The sequence below is a fragment of the Dromiciops gliroides genome, chromosome 2, assembly GCF_019393635.1.
Source record: "Dromiciops gliroides isolate mDroGli1 chromosome 2, mDroGli1.pri, whole genome shotgun sequence".
In the NCBI taxonomy this organism is placed as follows: Eukaryota; Metazoa; Chordata; class Mammalia; order Microbiotheria; family Microbiotheriidae; genus Dromiciops; species Dromiciops gliroides.
The window spans coordinates 657,559,297-657,576,848 of record NC_057862.1 but is presented as its reverse complement, the minus strand read 5'-3'; the positions used below and the strand labels follow the sequence as shown (position 1 = coordinate 657,576,848).

The window sequence follows — 17,552 nt, the reverse complement described above, 5'->3', positions numbered from 1 at the left end:
TGTTGGGGAGAGATGCTAATCCAAGGGAGCAGGCATCTTTGTGAATCATGACCCCTGGCATCAGAAAAGGCGATTAAGCTATGAAGAGGAACAGACCCTGGTAAAGCAGCAGAGATGCTGCACCCAAGGGAAATCTATATCCGGTCTCTACAGAGAACAGAAGACTTTCAGGTCCTGTAATAAGTGGAGCTATGTGTTGCCTTTGCCCAACTTACACACTACACATGTGCCTTATACACTGCCCAGCATTTCCAAGGACACTGTGTGTATTTGTGGGAGAGTGCATCCCAAGTTTACTGGGGAATATTTTTACAACTCCTTTTTTTAAACTATGCCATCATACTAAATGCCTTTGCTAGGAGCTAATTGGATGTGCTGGTATGACCCAATAGTAAATACACTGGTAGGGGGCTCATGAGCAGACCCACAGAGTTACCCCGTAGAACCTTCCACCTGTGAGTGACTTGGGGGAGTGAGGTTAGATGAGAGGGGCTACAGAGTGGTACAGACCATTCTGTGCAACGTTTAATTCCTTCTGTGTTTCTGAAATCTTTACAGTGTGGACCCCTATTTCTACCACTTAAAACTGACCAACAAGGGACGCCGATACCACCAGCTGTTCTGGATGAATGAAGGTTTCCGTCACTGTCAGAAACAAAACCGGTCCAACGCTTCCATCGACAGTTCCACGATCATGACCAATACTCAGATCTCAGAACCAGGTGGACCCGTGTTTCAGGTTCACCCTGTCAGAATGGAGCTTAGTCCGGGCCAAACGGCCGAATTGGTGCTGGAAGGATTTTCTCCTATTCCTAAGGTAAAAGGAAATACAGTGAAAGTCTTTCACTTTCCACCGTGATAAAGCAGCTGTTGGTGCTATTTCTTAATTCCCTTGACATTTAGCTTAGAAAATTAATTTCTAATGAATATAATTATTAATAACAAAAATAATTTCTTTCAAGGACTGATTTGAAGCCTTGACTTACTGCAGCAGCACCAGTTCCCTTCATTACTTGGGCACTGCTACAGCACTTGTTTCTATAGCTACCATCAGTCCTCCTTTAAAATGTCAGTTAAGGAAGTGTCTGACTCCTGGAATAAGTGATCAGTTACTGAATCATGTGAACTGGAGGACTCCAGTTGTGGGGAGAGGGGGTGCATCTAGCTTTTAGCCAAAGCTATTGATCCATCTATTTCTCCTACCATACTTTACCATATGAGATGAAAGGTAACCAAAATAAAGACTCCTTCATTATTTTACCCACATACACATGCATTATGCTACATTCATGCACACAAAGTTAAAAGCTAATAATAGTTCACATGTCTATAGCAGTCTATAGGGTGGGCCAACGAAGGAGTTTCAATATTTAATAACTCCTTAATTTTTTTGTTTTTAATTTATAATGCCATATCATCATATACAGTGTATATAGGAAATGAATTTATGTGTGAAAAATCAAATCTCATAAATAGTGAAAAATAAAGAAAAAATAATTTTCTAAAAGTTATTAAAACATGGTGACTTTTGGCCCACCCTGTACCATACAGTAGGTAGAAAGAACTTTTTTTAAACCATTTTACAGGTGAAGAAGATAAGGCTAAGAAGCTAAAGATCATTAGCTGGTTAATGGCAGAGTGAGAATTCAAACAGCCTCTACTGAGAACTTCATCCTTTATGGGGGGGGGGGCTGCATTACTCATTTGAATTTCCCCTCCCACAATCCAAATAAGCCTCTTCTGTATTAGATTCAACTTTCACTTATCAACAGATTATTAAATTGTGGCTCTATCTTCAGCAAATACTTTTTCATGTTCTTACTGTCATGCAAATAGCTATTTGTCTAATTCCTTCATTTGTCAACATTTAGTAAGCAGAGGCTATGGGCACTGTACCAGACAGTGGGTGGGGTTGGAGGTACACAATTTAAATAGGGCACACCTACTTCTGTCTGTTCCCATCATGTTTCACTCTCGTCAACAGGTAGTCAAAGAGAGGCTGGTATGTTACGCCATCATCGGAGGAAACATAAGGAAGACACAGATCATGACGGTCGATGTCATCTGCGAGTTCATCGCCCCCATCATCCACCTGTCCACCAAGCAGATCATATATCACCTGGAAAAGGTAGTCCCGGGCTTAATGTGTGTGTGTGTCATGGCATCTGTCATCTTTATACATTTTAGAAAGCAGAACTTAATATTAGACCAATAGGAAGCCTGTACCTTGAAATTATTTTGAAGCCTCAACTTTGATTAGATTAAAATCTTATGACAGAACAGGCAACTTCTTTTTTTTTTTTTTTTAAGTGAGGCAGTTGGGGTTAAGTGACTTGCCCAGGGTCACACAGCTAGTAAGTGTTAAGTGTCTGAGGTCAGATTTGAACTCAGGTACTCCTGACTCCAGGGCCGGTGTTCTATTCACTGCGCCACCTAGCTGCCCCCTGGTATGTAAATTTTTCATGAAAATTACATTTAGAACATTTTCGATAAAAAAACAGCGGAACCAAAGGCCCTTGTGTTCACTAAAATATTTCTTTTTTTCATCATTTTGTACTTGCTGGGTATTATAGGTAATGAACATTGTGTGGATGTACTGTCTGGAACTGTTGGTACTTTTGAAAAGTATTCAGTCATACTTTTTGGACCAGTATTATAGGCTAAGCCTTCCCGTCTTCTTTTGTTGTTGCTCAGTCATTTCAGTTGTGTCTTGACTTTTTGTTACCCCTTTTGGAGTTTTCTTGGTAGAAATACTGAAGTGGAGGGGGCATCTAGGTGGCACAATGGGTAAAGCACTGGCCCTGGATTCAGGAGGACCTGAGTTCAAATCCGGCCTCAGACACTTGACACTTACTAGCTGTGTGACCCTGGGCAAGTCACTTAACCCTCATTGCCCCACAAAAAGAAAGAAAGAAAGAAAGAAAGAAAGAAAGAAAGAAAGAAAGAAAGAAAGAAAGAAAGAAAGAAAGAAAGAAAGAAAGAAAGAAAGAAAGAAAGAAAGAAAGAAAGAAAGAAAGAAAAAGGAAAGGAAAGGAAAGGAAAAAGAACAAAGAACAAAGAAAAAGAAATACTGAAGTGGTTTGCCACTACAGTTCATTTTATAGATGATGAAACTGAGGCACACAGGTTGAAGTGACTTGCCGAGGATCACACAGCTAGCAAGTTTCTGAGACGAGATTTAAACTCAGGAAGAGGAGTCTTCCTGACTTCAGGTCTGACACTCTATCCCCTGCACCACCAAGCTGCCCTGTCAGCTGTTTGGGGACAGATATGTATTTTGTTGTGGAATAGCTCTTGTGAGAACTTACCTATTCTTTTGTAATACCCTCATCAAGGATTCCTTTTATTTGAATTTGGATTATTTTAGTAATAAGTTATGTCACTGTGGAAGTAAACCTGTGGCATGGTAGTTACTCTTTTTCTTTGTGTCACTTTGGGGAGCGGTAAGAAGGCTTGAGTTTTTTTGCCATGCTGTCGGCCTCTCCCTTTCATACATCTTCAGCATCCATCCCTCAATGCCTTCACAATGGTATCACTTCCAGGAGGAGCATCTTCTATGTATACATGGTCCAGCCACTGTCTGCAAAGTCATCCAGGTAATAATAGGCAGAGGTGGGATTTGAACCTGGGTTCTCTGACTCTTTCTACCACCCCACACCCCACACTTCTGTTCCCCTTGAGCAGAATCTCCCAAGTCTCCTTCTGGTCCAGGAAATCAGTCAACAGCCAGCAAGCTTTTGTTGAGTACTTTGTGTCAGGCGCTGTGTTCTGGGCACTAGGAATACCTCCACACAGGGGAAGGACACGATGATGTGTACCTTCAAAGGAGACCAGAAAGTATCAGTTCAAAGGTTAGGAAGAAAACTGCAACAGAGAAGCATCACAAAAAACTCAGAGAGGTGAGACTGTTCAGAGGAAGAGGATGGCCAAACACTGAAGATGGTTCAAGAATAGAGATTAAGAAAGCACTACCAGGGGCAGCTAGGTGGCGCAGTGGATAGAGCACTAGCTCTGGAGTCAGGAGGACCAGAGTTCAAATCTGACCTCAGACACTTAACACTTACTAGCTGTGTGACCCTAGGCAAGTCACTTAACCCCAATTGCCGAAAAAAAGAAAAAAAAGAAAGCACTACCATTTCTACCAATTAAGAGATCGCTGTTAACTTGGCAGAAAGTAGTTTCTGTTGAATAGTCAGAAGCCAGACTGAAAGGGGTAAAGACATGAGCAAGAGGTGAGGAATTGGATGCAGCCGGTATGGACAGCTTTTTCTAGGAGTTTGACAACAAAAGGGAGGAGAGAGACAGGTAAGGTGATTGAAGGGTCAAATGAAAGGTTTGGGGGTTGTTTTTTTAAAGATGGTGGTGATCTGTGTGTGATTGCAGCAGGCAAGAAGTCAGTGGACAATGAGATGCTGGAAATTAGGTAGAGAGCTGGGACGATAGCAGGGGTGAGATCCCAGACTTGTGAGATCAAGGGCAGAAGTAGAGAGATCAGCATTGGCAAGAAGGGCTCTTTTTCTGAGACTGGTGCAAAGGGAAAGAATATGGAAGTGATGGCAAGGAGATGTTAAGTGGGAGATCAAATAGTCAAGGGAGCTCAGAACAGATAACTTCATTTTTACAGTCAAATATGAGGTGCCCTGCTTTGTTGGGGGGCAGGATGGGGAGTGGTAAACTCCAGTGGCTCCCCATTACCTCCAAGAGCAAATACAAAAAGCTCTGACCTTCAAAGCCCTTCATAACCAACCTAACTATCTTTCCAGTTTTTTTTCTACCTCACTCCCCACTACATACTTGACCCTGGTCTCCTGGCTGTTCCCACAAACAAGACGTTCCAATTCTCAGCCCCATGCATTTTACTTTCTCTGGGGCTCTCCCATGCCTTCAATGTTCTTCCTCCTCATCTCTGCCTACTTGCTTCTCTTAAGTCCCTTAAGCCCACTTAAGTCCCTAGAATCCCACCTTTACAGGAAGATTTTCTTTCCCTCTTAATTCTAGTATTTTCTTTCTTTTGATTATTTCCTATTTATCTTGTTTATAGCTTGTCTTTACATACTTGTTTGCTTCTTGTCTCTCCCATTCAGATTATAAGCTTCTTGAGGGCAGGGGTTGTCTTTTTGCCTCTTTTTTACACCATGTTTGGCACATAGGTTTCTTAGCATCCTCGAAAACTGAAGGCATTTGGGGAGAATAGATATTCATCCATCCTTTTGTAATGAAAATTCCTGGAGGAATATACAAGTCCTCTGGGGAATCCTTCTGTTACTTGGCTTCCAGTAACAGAACTCAGGAGACAACTTATCCTATTAGTGGTTTCCATTAAGTGCTTTGTAAGCCTCAGAGCATTATATAGATGTGAACCATTATTTATTGTGAACCTATTTTCTGTTCCTGTTGTTGAGCTCCTAGCACATTGTAACGATTAGATTATTCTTTGAGGTAATGGAGATGATAGTCACAGGCAGTGATTTCAAAGATTTTGAGAATGTTGTGTCTCTGAATGCAAAGGCTCACTTAACAGGTTTCTTTATAGCCCTTAAGAATGCATTAGCATGTGTCCAGGATGCATCTATAATCTGCCGTGTAAGGGGATGACTTGGAAGCAATTCACAGTCTGTTGGAAACCTTTTAAAAAGCCATCCTTTGATGTCAGAGTAAATGAGGGACAGACCTTTGCCAGAATAGATTCTGAATTAAGGAATGTCTTTTCATAAGATGAGTTACCTCAGGAGGTGGAAAATGTGGCAAAACGGAGCCCTTCTTCAACTTCTAAATTATGTGGGTAGCCTAGGCAAGTACTTTCCTTGGAGGTCTGCAGTTGGATGCTGGATGATCACTTGCCAGATACGTTATTGTGAGAATCCCTTTCATGAACAGATTGAACTTGAGGTGTCTAGTGAGATTGCCACCTCCTCTCCAATTCTATGATTTTATGAGGTGCCCGGGTTTCTCAGTGCTTTGGTCAAGTGGAAGAACTAGCCTTCGGCCCTAAGACAAGGTCTTGCACAAGAATGTTGCCCTAGTGGGGCCCCAGACAAAGTGATAGCACACAAGCAAATTTAAGTGTGTGTGTGAGAGAGTGGCTTTCCTGGTTATGGCAAACCTAAGTACCATATCAGCTCTTCAAGGATCCATGTTCCATCCCAACACAGATCGTGCCTCTTCTGTGATTTAGAAGAGACAGTTGTTGAGCAACATCATGGCCCAGATGTTCATCACCCTCCAGCCAACCTAGTGCTGAGCCTCTCCAAACTTGTATAAGCTGGTCCTCATATGAGAGATAGAAAGTCCACTTCTAGGCATGGACTTAGAGCCTTTGCAGCTTGCTAGCAACTGTCAGAGACTGCATTCCAGCGGCATAGCCTCGAGAACTCTGGCATTTCCTCCCTGGCATCAGACTTGGATTTTGTGGGGGTACCTAAGGAAATAAGAGTGCAGTGTTGTACTTTGACAGCATCATTAAAAAAGCCAAATAGCGATTTGTTTAGGGTCTAGAAGGAACCTTCTAGATCCATTGCAATTCCACTCTACTCTTTCACACAGGTCAATTTCATTCATTTTTCAGTATATCGTATTCTGTACTCTTTCAATGAACAATCATGAGCAATTCAAATTAGTGCTGCTGATAGCTGTGCATTGCTTCCTCCTGGTTGTTTGCAGGACTCTCTACTTGACTCTGAAGCTCTAGAACTTGGTGACTACATTTCTGCTAGAGTTAAACAGAATTCCTCTCTATTGACTTCCTGTGAATTCTACTGAATTGCTCTCTGCCCACTCTGCAATTTTCTTATTTCTTGGTATATGGTATTTAGACTTTATTTCTTTGTATTTTCTGAGACCTATAATTCACAACTTTCCTCACTGGCTCCATCTTCTAGCTCTCAAGCTGATTCAATCAGTAGTGGTCAAGGGTCTTCCTCCAGTATTGGCATTTTTTAAATGTTATTTTTTCTTTAACCTCTGATTTGTTTTTCTATCAGGGTCACACTCAGTCAGTCCTCAGAGAGTCTACTGCTCCACTGAGATTTTTCACCGTCTTCTATTTTATCAATTCTCATATTTGTCTTCTTGAATTCACTTTTCAGATTCTTATTTCCAATCTTACATGTACCAAGCATCCCTACATATTTCTTACTGTAATTCAAAACAATTCAGAAGGTTCTTTTCGATATGCCCATTCTTCTAGCTATTTATTGCAGTTCTTCTTTACTTATGGAGATTTTTCCTTGCTTTATATTCATAGTATCATTTTTCTATTATATTGTGATCTCTCTATTGCTTATTCAGTTTTTTTTTAGTTTTTCTGCTGCCCACTCCTTTTTGCAACCCTTCAACATCTTCAATGCTATGTTTAATTTGTTTGCATTTTGTGAGCATTGAAGATATTGAAGGATGATCATTCTGTTATTCAGCATCTATTATGTCTTGATATTAAGATTTAATTGTGTACCACTAAGGTGTGTATTTTGGCTTGTTGTTTTCTGTTCAAGGTGATATGCTCCAACTTGTGGAGTACAATGACATCAACAGCCCATATAAAGAATACTCTCCTACTTCCCCAGATATCAGCTATTTAATCACTCTCATTCATAAGCCATAGATAGAGATGCGACCACAACTGTGCAATACCAAAAAGGTCATCTCAGAAGCCAGAAGACAGTTTGTGTCATGATGTCCCAGTGTTAAAAGGCAGAAAATGTTCCTGGCTAAAAGTTGGGAGACAAACAGCTTAGGTAGGGTGGGTCGGTCCAAAATAGGATGGATTGTTTGAATGTTGACCCCTCCTCTTCACTATTCTCTGTATGGCTCTAGGCCAAAACCAACTGAATGTGACTTTTTAAAAATCTGGACTATGCCAGATCATCCTTCCGGGAAGGTCACTGGGTGGACATTTCTCCAGGCCATGGTGGGTCTGCTAATTTAAAAGCCAGATGGTGCTAATACTTATTCCCAAATCATTGAACTGAGAATTGCCAAGTTCAAAGCAAGAATTTGTATCCCTGTGTTAGAGATGGATAAACTAAGCCCCAGCATAACAAGAACTAACGAAGGTGAGCATGGTATGGTCTGACTAAGGAACCTGGAAAGCAGAAAGGTTTCCATTTCCATCCTTTTCCTGACTTGGTCTGTGACTCCAATCAAAACTTGCATAACAGGAAAAAAAATATTTTACTAACTTGGAAATAGTCACAGCCTTGGTGTAAGGAAAACTTTCTATTTGGGGGGGGGGCGTGAGGCAATTGGGGTAAAGTGACTTGCCCAGGGTCACACAGCTAGTAAGTGTCAAGTGTCTGAGGCCGGATTTGAACTCAGGTCCTCTTGAATCCAGGGCCAGTGCTCTATCCACTGCGCCACCTAGCTGCCCCCCAAACCGATGTTCTTAAAGGCACAGACTTGCTGATTCCCACTAGCCCACCCTGATTTCAAAGTGCTGCTTTTTTCCTCAAAGCTCTGCTTCTTCTTCTCAGGCCCATTGGTGGTCATAAAGATGAGGGAGTTTGTTGACCAGTGCTGGTGCTGTGTGTGTTCATCACTCTCAAATATTTCAATTAATCTGGGATTGCACCAAATTGGATATTCTTTCCCATGTTATAGATCGCCACTCATCCATGCCTACCCATTCTATATGACTTGCCAATGCCCACCCCTGGACTCACCACAGGGGATCCACCTCATGTGATTGGGGACTTTCTTGTTTTCTCTAGACCTCATGGGAATAAGGTACTGCACGTGCAGCCAGGAGGGCCTGAGTTCCAATCTGGACTCAGACACTTAGTAGATGTGTGGTGCCAGGCAAGTCACTTAATCTATAAGGACACCTACGTCCCAGGATTGTTGTGAGGATGGAATGAGATAATATTTGTGAAGTGCTTAGCAAAGCACCTGTCACAAAGTTAGCGCCTAGTCATTGTAGCTATTGCTATTATCATTCCTCATCCTCTCCCTGTGACCATTTTCTTTTTTGCCCACCTGGTTCTCAGATGATATAGTCTAATCCAGTTAGCTTTAATAATTCCTTGTTGGAGGGGCAGCTAGTTGGCACAGTGGGTAGAGCACCAGCTCTGGAGTCAGGAGGACCTGAGTTCAAATCTGGCCTCAGACACTTAACACTTACTAGCTGTGTGACCCTGGGCAAGTCACTTAACCCCAATTGCCTCACTAAAAAAAAATAATAATAAAAAAAATAAAAATAATTCCTTGTTGGTGTCTCACACCCACCATATGGCCTCTCTTATGTCCAATTCACTGGAGGCTATAACATCCCACGACTTACAAGTCATACGAGTATCCAACACCAGTAGTATATAGGTATTAAAAAAAATACTCCCCAACCCCAAAAAAAAGGATGACTAAAAAAAATAGGCCTGGGGGCAGCTAGGCGGCCCAGTGGATAAAGCACCAGTCTTGGATTCAGGAGGACCGGAGTTAAAATCCAGCCTCAGACACTTGATACATTCTAACTGTGTGACCTTGGGCAAGTCACTTAACCCTTGTTGCCCAGAATAAAGAAAAAAAAAAGGGGAGGCCTTTTTTTCAGGGTGATGTCATTGAAAAGAACTTTTCCATTTCCTAAGACCATGTATCCCACCCTCTCCTCTTGCTTGACTCTGGGCCTCACTCACCGTTCATTTACCGTGGTGGTAACTGAGACCTACAGACTGAACTGCGTCTGAATGAGTCTGAATGAGCGGCATTCTTCATCCACCCGGTTTTTCTTATGTTTATTAGGACAGACTCTTTGGAGTGGTTATGGATCTCTTCCAAGAGACTCTGCTCCACAAACAGTGGGAGCCAGAGGACCTCTTCATCCATAGGAAATCGCTCTTCACCTTGGATTCAGCACTAGCTCTCCTCCATGGGTGGATGCAAACACTTTTGAGTACCATGGGTCTCTCCTGACATTAAGAGCACAGTCAGTGAACTAGGCTGTCTCTGTTCTTAGAACTTTCAGTGAATCTCATATAATTTTCACGGAGTCATTCGAGACATCTGTTTGGAGGAAAGCCTTTAAAGTGGAATCTTGCTCTACCGAATCAGATGCTTCTTCATAGTCAACAAACAATAAGCACTACGGGACCTTATATTTGATATGCTTTTCAGTCAATTATGTGATGGTAAATAGGTAGCTTACGATGGACTATGCCCTGTGAAACCCTGCCTGTTCCTTCCCTATCCCCTCTTCAGGGAGATGAGGAAATACCCATATGTCAGTGGTTGCCAACATATGCAATAATAATAATAATAATAATAATAATAATAATAATAATAAGGTTCTACATTTTCTTCTGTTTCTTTAGCATCTTTCCTTCCTGCAGATCCCTTGGGAATCCATCCCTAGGTGCGATCCCAGCACAGACTTCATTGGTGTAAATTTGATCTATCTCTTCCACCCTTGTCTTCTTCAGCACCATGTCTATAGGCAGATCCAAGGCCACGTCTGGTGACTTCTGTGTCCTTGGTGGTCAAAAGCATTACCAAAGTCTTTGCAGATCTGGTTTTGTCCTTAAATTCCCTTGGAATGGCTCAGCTCAGTCGAATCTCCTAGCCAAGTTTTGCTTAAACTCGGTTCACCCTCCACTGCTCCTCTCTGTTTTATGAGGCTGTCCTTGCTCTCATCATCTTTCAGCATCTTTCCTTGGAAGATTTTATAAATGAGCAGAGTTTTTAAACTGGTGCTGCTTCTAGCTGCGCTCTCTCTCTCTCTCTCTCTCTCTCTCTCTCCTTTGCTAACTGATGCAGGTCTGAGATCTTCTTGGTCTTCCCATTAGGACCATTTATTTACACCAGGGAAACTTGTACATGAAGTTATAATCTGGCCTGATGTCCTTTCTTCCTTGCATATTGCATTTGCTTAAGAAGGTCTGAGGTGGGTGCGATGGCACATGATATGCCTTTCTCCTTTTCCTTCTGGCTTTCTATTAATTTGTGATCTTTGTTGGTAGCTGAGCAGGACATAGACAGTTGACATGTTGACCAACTCATTCATTTTGTTTTTTTCCTATTGATACAGGAGCCTCAAAGTGAGTTGCAGGCAGAATTCAAGCCTCTCACCCTGAAGAACATCTCCTCTCTGCCAGTCCGGGTGGTACTGAGCACCAAAGAACCCTTTTACCTGTGTGACCTGGACAACTCCCTTTTGTATCAACCCTGCGGGGTAAGCAAGGAGCAGGCCTACCTGCTGGCAAACACTTTAGGGTTACATGGGTAATAAAGAGCAGTGAGCCAGGCCACCTTCATTCTGCAAATGCCCAGAACATTAAGGGACCCAGACCCGCACCCAGCCCCTACTCAGAGCACAAGGCCTTCTGCCATATGTCCAAAAAGTGACCATCCTTTTTTAAAAACCTAGTAAGGGGGGCAGCTAGGTGGCGCAGTGGATAGAGCACTGGCCCTGGATTCAAGAGGACCTGAGTTCAAATCCAGCCTCAGACACTTAACACTTACTAGTTGTGTGACCCTGGGCAAGTCACTTAACCCCAATTACCTCACCAAAAAAAAATCTACTACACAAACAAAACCCTAGTAAGGCACAGAAGATTTTGTCTATAATGTTGCCTTGCTACAATTCCAGCAATAAGCCGCAGAAGATGGTTGCTGGCCTGGCTGTTACCTCAGGGCTAGTTAAAGAGAAGTTAGTCTACAGGAGGCACTTAATAAATGTTTACTGGTTGAGTGATAGTTATTATCTGGGACTTTCATTAGAGCATCAGCTTTACTACACAGAACCACCTTGAGGTAGACCTTGAAATGACCCAGGTTTAAATGATCCAGCTCTGGCTTACTCTAAAAGCAGCTTGATTGTTAAATGCGTGAGTGATTGATTCAGTACTTACTATATGGCAAGCTCTTTACTGAGCCCTGGAGATGCAAAGCAAAAAGGAAAAGAGTCCCTGCTTCCCAGAACTCACATTCCAAAAAGAGGATACAATAAAAAAAAAAGAGAAGTTCAACCACAGAGAGAATGGAAAGCCCTGATGACTCTTAAATTTCAGCAGGGAAGATGGCAAGGTCCAGGAGTCCGTAGGATACACTGGCCAATAAGAATGAACTGGGGAGGGGGCAGCTAGGTGGTGCAGCGGATAAAGCACCGGCCTTGGATTCAGGAGGACCTGAGTTCAAATCTGGCCTCAGACACTTGACACTTACTCACTGTGTGACCCTGGACAAGTCACTTAACCCTCATTGCCCTGCAAAAAAAAAAATGCAATGGGGAGCTGCTCCCAGGGAGCTGGAGGATAAAGAGGCAGGGTTGGTGGAAAGGCTCTGTGGTCTCAGGGGCAGAATGGGGACAATAATAGCACCAAATTGCAGGGTTGTTGTGAAGATCAGAAGAGAGAACATGTATGAAGCAAACCTAAAAGTGCTCTAAACATGCAAGTTATTATTATTTAGTGATGTCATTCATTGTTTATTTCAGGTTTTTCCTTCTATCCCTGTATCCTTATAATCTTACAATTCTTATACTCTCATACCTTTAATTTTCCATGCCTACATTTCTTTAGAGTAAGCTTTCTTTTTATATTGCAAAAATAAGATGCAGAACAAATATAGTTACATTACACCTTTGTTGGTCAGTGTGTAGTATGATGGGAAAAAGCATTAAAATGCAGAGTGTAAAAAGTGGCTCATGTCTCTTGTGCGCAGCCTTTAGAAATGGCAGTTGGGGCTGAGAAGAAACTGATGATCAAGTTTGACCCTTGCATCCGAAGTGATTTAAACCAGTGGGTAGCAGAAGAAGTCCTGGCCATAAAATACCTAGAGCACCCCCAGGTGGACTACATGAGCCTCAGGGGAGAAGTGCATTTCCCTAACCTCACCTTTGAGACCATGGAAGTAGATTTCGGCTGCATCCTGAACGACACGGAGGTGATTCGGTACATCCAGATGGTCAACTGCAGCCCCCTGGTGGTGAAATTCCGATGGTCCTTCCTCGTGGACGACAATGAGAACCAGATAAGGTAGGGTCAGCCTGGCAAAGCCTGCTTCTTCCCCTTTCCACCTCCTCTTTCTCATTTGGGGTTTGAGCCTGATTCGCCTGTTGTCCTTCTGTGAATCATTCCAGATACAATCTCTAGAAGCGTCACATTCCAACGACTTGAATTCAGTCCATGAGGGTCTAGGTGCACAGTTATAAGGGTCATCTTTATAAGGATGCCCCTGATCTCACTGAGGGCTAGGAGAAATGTCAATAACAAGTTGTTCAGTCTTGTCCATGACTCCTTTTGGGGTTTTCTCGGCAGAGATACTGGAGTGGTTTGTTGTTTCCTTCTCTTGTTCATTTTACAGATAAGGAAATTGAGGCAAAAAGGGCTAAGTGACATGCCCAGGGTCACACAGCCAGTAAGTATCTGAGGATGGATTTGAACTCAGGTAGATAAGTCTTCCTGATTCCAGACCCAGCCCTCTATGTACTGTGCCACCTAGCTGCCACTAGGGAATACATGTATACATAGCACCCACATGTACCAGGCACTTTGCTGGGCACCTTTTACAAATTGTCCCAACAACCCTGTGAGGTCAATGTTATTATTATCCCCATTTTATAATTGAGGAAGAGGAGGCAAACAGAGGTTAAGTGACTCACCTAGATGTGTCTGAGACCAAATCTGAACTCAGGATTTCCTGATTTCAGGCCCAACCCCCTCTCTACTGCACTACCAGCTACCTCCCACAGTAGATCTATTAAATCTTAGATCCTTTGATTTTATGAAGATAGCCAAATGGGAGCACAGCAGAGAAAAGTAGTTTTGGGGGGTGACTCTCTTGTTAAATTTGATTTTAATCCTGAATTTCATTTTAACTTTGGAAATACTCCATTGGGAGTAAAAACAAAAAAAAAAGTCCTTCGTTTCAGACATTGCTGGGTCAAATTATTCATCTACTTCTATGTTCATTGGGGTATTGGTGTTTCTGAATATGTCTTTCTTTTCTTTAGGCAACTCAAAGGCAGAGTCTGTTTTCAGATTTTAATTAGCTTGACCTTCATTTCAAATGCCCATTGTATCAGGAAGACGCTTCAGTCTCTTTCCTGACTTGTTAGTGCTTCTGTGTGATCCCTGTTTCGTATCTGACAATCAGAGCCTGTTCTTCGCTTCTGTGCCTGTTAATGAAACAATCATGTGCTCTCTCTGGAGTCTCTGGTGGCTACCTAATGACTGTCCAAGGCGTTGTTTGGAGTGTGCGACTAGCATCCACTGGAGCCTCCTGAACATGAGGGTGCTCATTAAGTGGCCCAGAAAAAAAACCACAAGCGACGTCCCATAGATGGCTTTTGTTTGGCATTTAAATATTGTCAGTATCGAACAGTTTTGATAATTGCGGGAAAGTGAATCAATCCAGCATAATAGGCGTGGCCCATCTTGTCCTGTGGAGCGATAGCGATATAGCACAGCTTAATGAGTTCTGTCCAACTGGGGCCAGAGGACATTTTTTCTTTTTCTTTGGATATACAGGACCTACAATTAAAATTGTGACCTTTAAAAACTGTATTTGGCCAAAGTTACACTAAAATACCTGGTGTGGTAGCAGTTTGTGTCTGCATAAATGCATTTTGAGCTCTCCCCCTTCATTGTCTATATTTTGGATACTGAGTGCCACGGGGACATGGGGACTTGGTACAGTGGACAAAGACAGAAGCTCGGACAGGAGGAAGTCTCTCTCCTGAACCAAATAGAAGGCTCTTCTACAGCAGGGCCTACTTCCCTGGCTCCAGTTGCCAGTCCTTTCATCTTGGCACTGTCATCATCAGGTGCTGTCAGAAGTATTTGGTTTATGTGTCTTGAAGGAGAAAAGTAAATAAGCAACACTCTTGTTTTTCTTCATGGTCAAGAGAAGGAGCATAGTATTGCACTGAATAAATTAGAAGCAGAAACCCAGATTCTGTCTTCAACTCTGCCATCAATCATCAGTGGGACAGTATTGGTATTGAAACCTATTTTCTGACATTCAGAGAGGAACTAAGAGCATGGGAATATAGCCATTGGTCTTCTGTCTAATGCTCTGTAAAAAGAACAGGAGGCCCCAGTTGTAAAACAGTATAATAAGCCCTAGGAATATGGGCATCGGGAGCCCTGGCTTTTCATCTCAATTCTGCTACTTACTAGTTGGATAACCTGAGACAAGTCTCAGTTTCCTCGTTTGTAAAAATGAGGTACTTGGACTAGTTGACTTTTAACATCCCTTCCAAACTCCAAAGTCTTATGATTTCATGAAGAATGATAATAACCATAACAACAACAATGGTAGCATATTAGGTATTAATCACTGATTGATGATTTGACAATATTTTGGCCATCATCTCGAGAATAACTGTAACCATGTATGAATATATAGATATAGATGTAGATGTCGATGTAAATGTAGATATAGAGATATAGATGATATGATATGGATATGACTAGATATAGATATATGTGAAAACCTACTAAATCATTCATTGGGTTTCTTTTTCTATGTAAGTAATCTTAATTCATCCAATTTCTCCTCATAGGTCCTGATTTTCAACCCTTAAATTAACTGAAGCAGCTATGTGGTATAGAGGGTAGAGGGTTGGACTCGGGAGTCAGGAAGTCCTGAGTTTGAATTCTACCTCAGACACTGCTTTGTGTGACTCTGGGCAAGTCTCTTAACCTCTTTCAGCCTCTGTTTCCTCATCTATAAAATGGGGACGATGGTGTTTGTGAGGTTCAAATGTGATAATATGTACAGCCCTTTGTAGACCTTAAAGTTCAATGTAAGTTGTTGTTCAGTTGTGTCTGACTCTTTGTGACCCGCCCCCCTTTTAGGGTTTTCTTGGCAGAGATACTAGAGTGTTTTGCCATTTCCTTCTACGGCTGATTTTACAGATCAGGAACCTGAGACAAACAGGGTTTAAGAAACTTACCCAGGGTCACAATCTGATAAGTGTCTGAGGCAATATTTGAACTTTGGAAGATGAATCTTCCTAACTCCAGGCCCAGCACTCAATCCACCGTGGTGCCACCTAAGCAAGTTATTTTCCCTGACTCCTTTCCAATTTCTGACTTCTGATTTCTCTTACTTCAGTAGTAAATTTTTGTTCACCGCCATCTTTCACCCAATTCCTTTTTAAGCCTCACAAAATCCTAGGAAGTAGATAAGGTCAGTGTTATAGCTGAGGAAACAAGCATCATGGGACTCAAGTCATAGCTAAGGCTGTTTAGTGGGCAACCCCAAATAGGCCTTGATTCTTCTGACACCCATTCCAGACCACATGATTGGTTAATAATTTGCTTTTTTTTTTTTGGAGCGTTTGCATGAATTCAGTTCTAGAAAACAAACATTTATTAACCACCTACCAAGTGCAAAGGAAATCAAACATAAAATAAACCAATAGATCAATCCTGCTGTCAAGCTCATATTTTTCATTTTAATTTTCTAAACTTAAGGCCAAATATGCCAAGTAGGACAGAGGAAAATTATTGTACATCAAGCTGAGGCTCCCTCTTCAGTATAGTTCGTTTTTCCTTTAAAACAGATAATATCTTCAGCATGTAACTCTCAAAGCTGTCCTGGCTTGTCTGTTTCCTTTGGTTTCTTCTGTGAATTTATAGATTCTTCAGTGCCCCTCTTTTTTTTTTGCTCTTACCCCATTCCCCCCTTTAGCGAGGGTGGCGGCGGGGGGTGGGGGGACCCTTGTGACAAATATGTATAGTTGTACAAAACAAACTCCCGCACTGGCCACATTGAAAAACTAACCACATTAAGTCTTCGGCTGTGCATCCAATGAGAAAATCAACACAGAATCAATAAATTGGAAAGGTCTTCTACTAAAGTTGTATTCTTGTTGTGGTATGGAGAGGAGTACAGGACTCTTGAGAACTCTACTAATGGAAGGACAGCCAGCCAAAAGCATGGAACAGGGGATGGAGTGTCATGGGTGAGAATCCATAAGAAGGCCAGTTTGGCTGGACCATCTTGAGCGTGAAGGAGAGGGATGTCGCATGCCGGAAAGGCAGACTGGGGCTAGGCTGTAAGGGCTTTAAATTCCAGAGGGCTTCCTATCTGATCTATATGTAATGGGGAACCACTGAATAGGGGAAATAGGGGGAAGGTGACATCATCAGACATGTACAGTCACCATGGTTTCTGTGTTAATGTTGGGGTGGTGAGAGGAGAGACGTGATGTAGATTAGGAGGTAAGAGGTTATGAATGCCTGAACTAGGGCAGTTGAATGGAAAGGAAGGAGCAGATGGGAGAGATGTGGAGGTAGAAACAAGAAGATTTGGCAACAGATCCAGTCATGGCCTTTAACCTCTAGGAGTTTACAGCCCCCCACAGTCACCCAAAGGCAACCCAAGCACAACTACCTTAATATTGAGCAAATGTGTTGGTTGTTAAGGAAAATAAAAAATAAAATTGAAAAAGAATGTAATCCTGGGGGCAGCTAGGTGGCACAGTGGATAAAGCACCCGCCCTGGATTCAGGAGTACCTGAGTTCAAATCTGGCCTTGGACACTTGACACTTACTATCTGTGTGACCCTGGGCAAGTCACTTAACCCCCATTGCCCCGCAAAACAAAAAAAAACACAA

At 42.3% G+C, this 17,552-nt stretch overlaps 1 protein-coding gene across 1 annotated transcript in view; it reads left to right on the top strand.

Annotated features, from left to right (window-relative positions):
• HYDIN (HYDIN axonemal central pair apparatus protein) overlaps nt 1-17,552 on the top strand; it is a 589,624-nt gene that overhangs the window by 385,934 nt on the left and 186,138 nt on the right. The window contains 4 exon segments of the mRNA XM_043981230.1: nt 559-817; nt 1,985-2,128; nt 11,012-11,155; nt 12,646-12,959. Of these exon segments, the coding sequence (XP_043837165.1) occupies nt 559-817; nt 1,985-2,128; nt 11,012-11,155; nt 12,646-12,959 (861 nt within the window).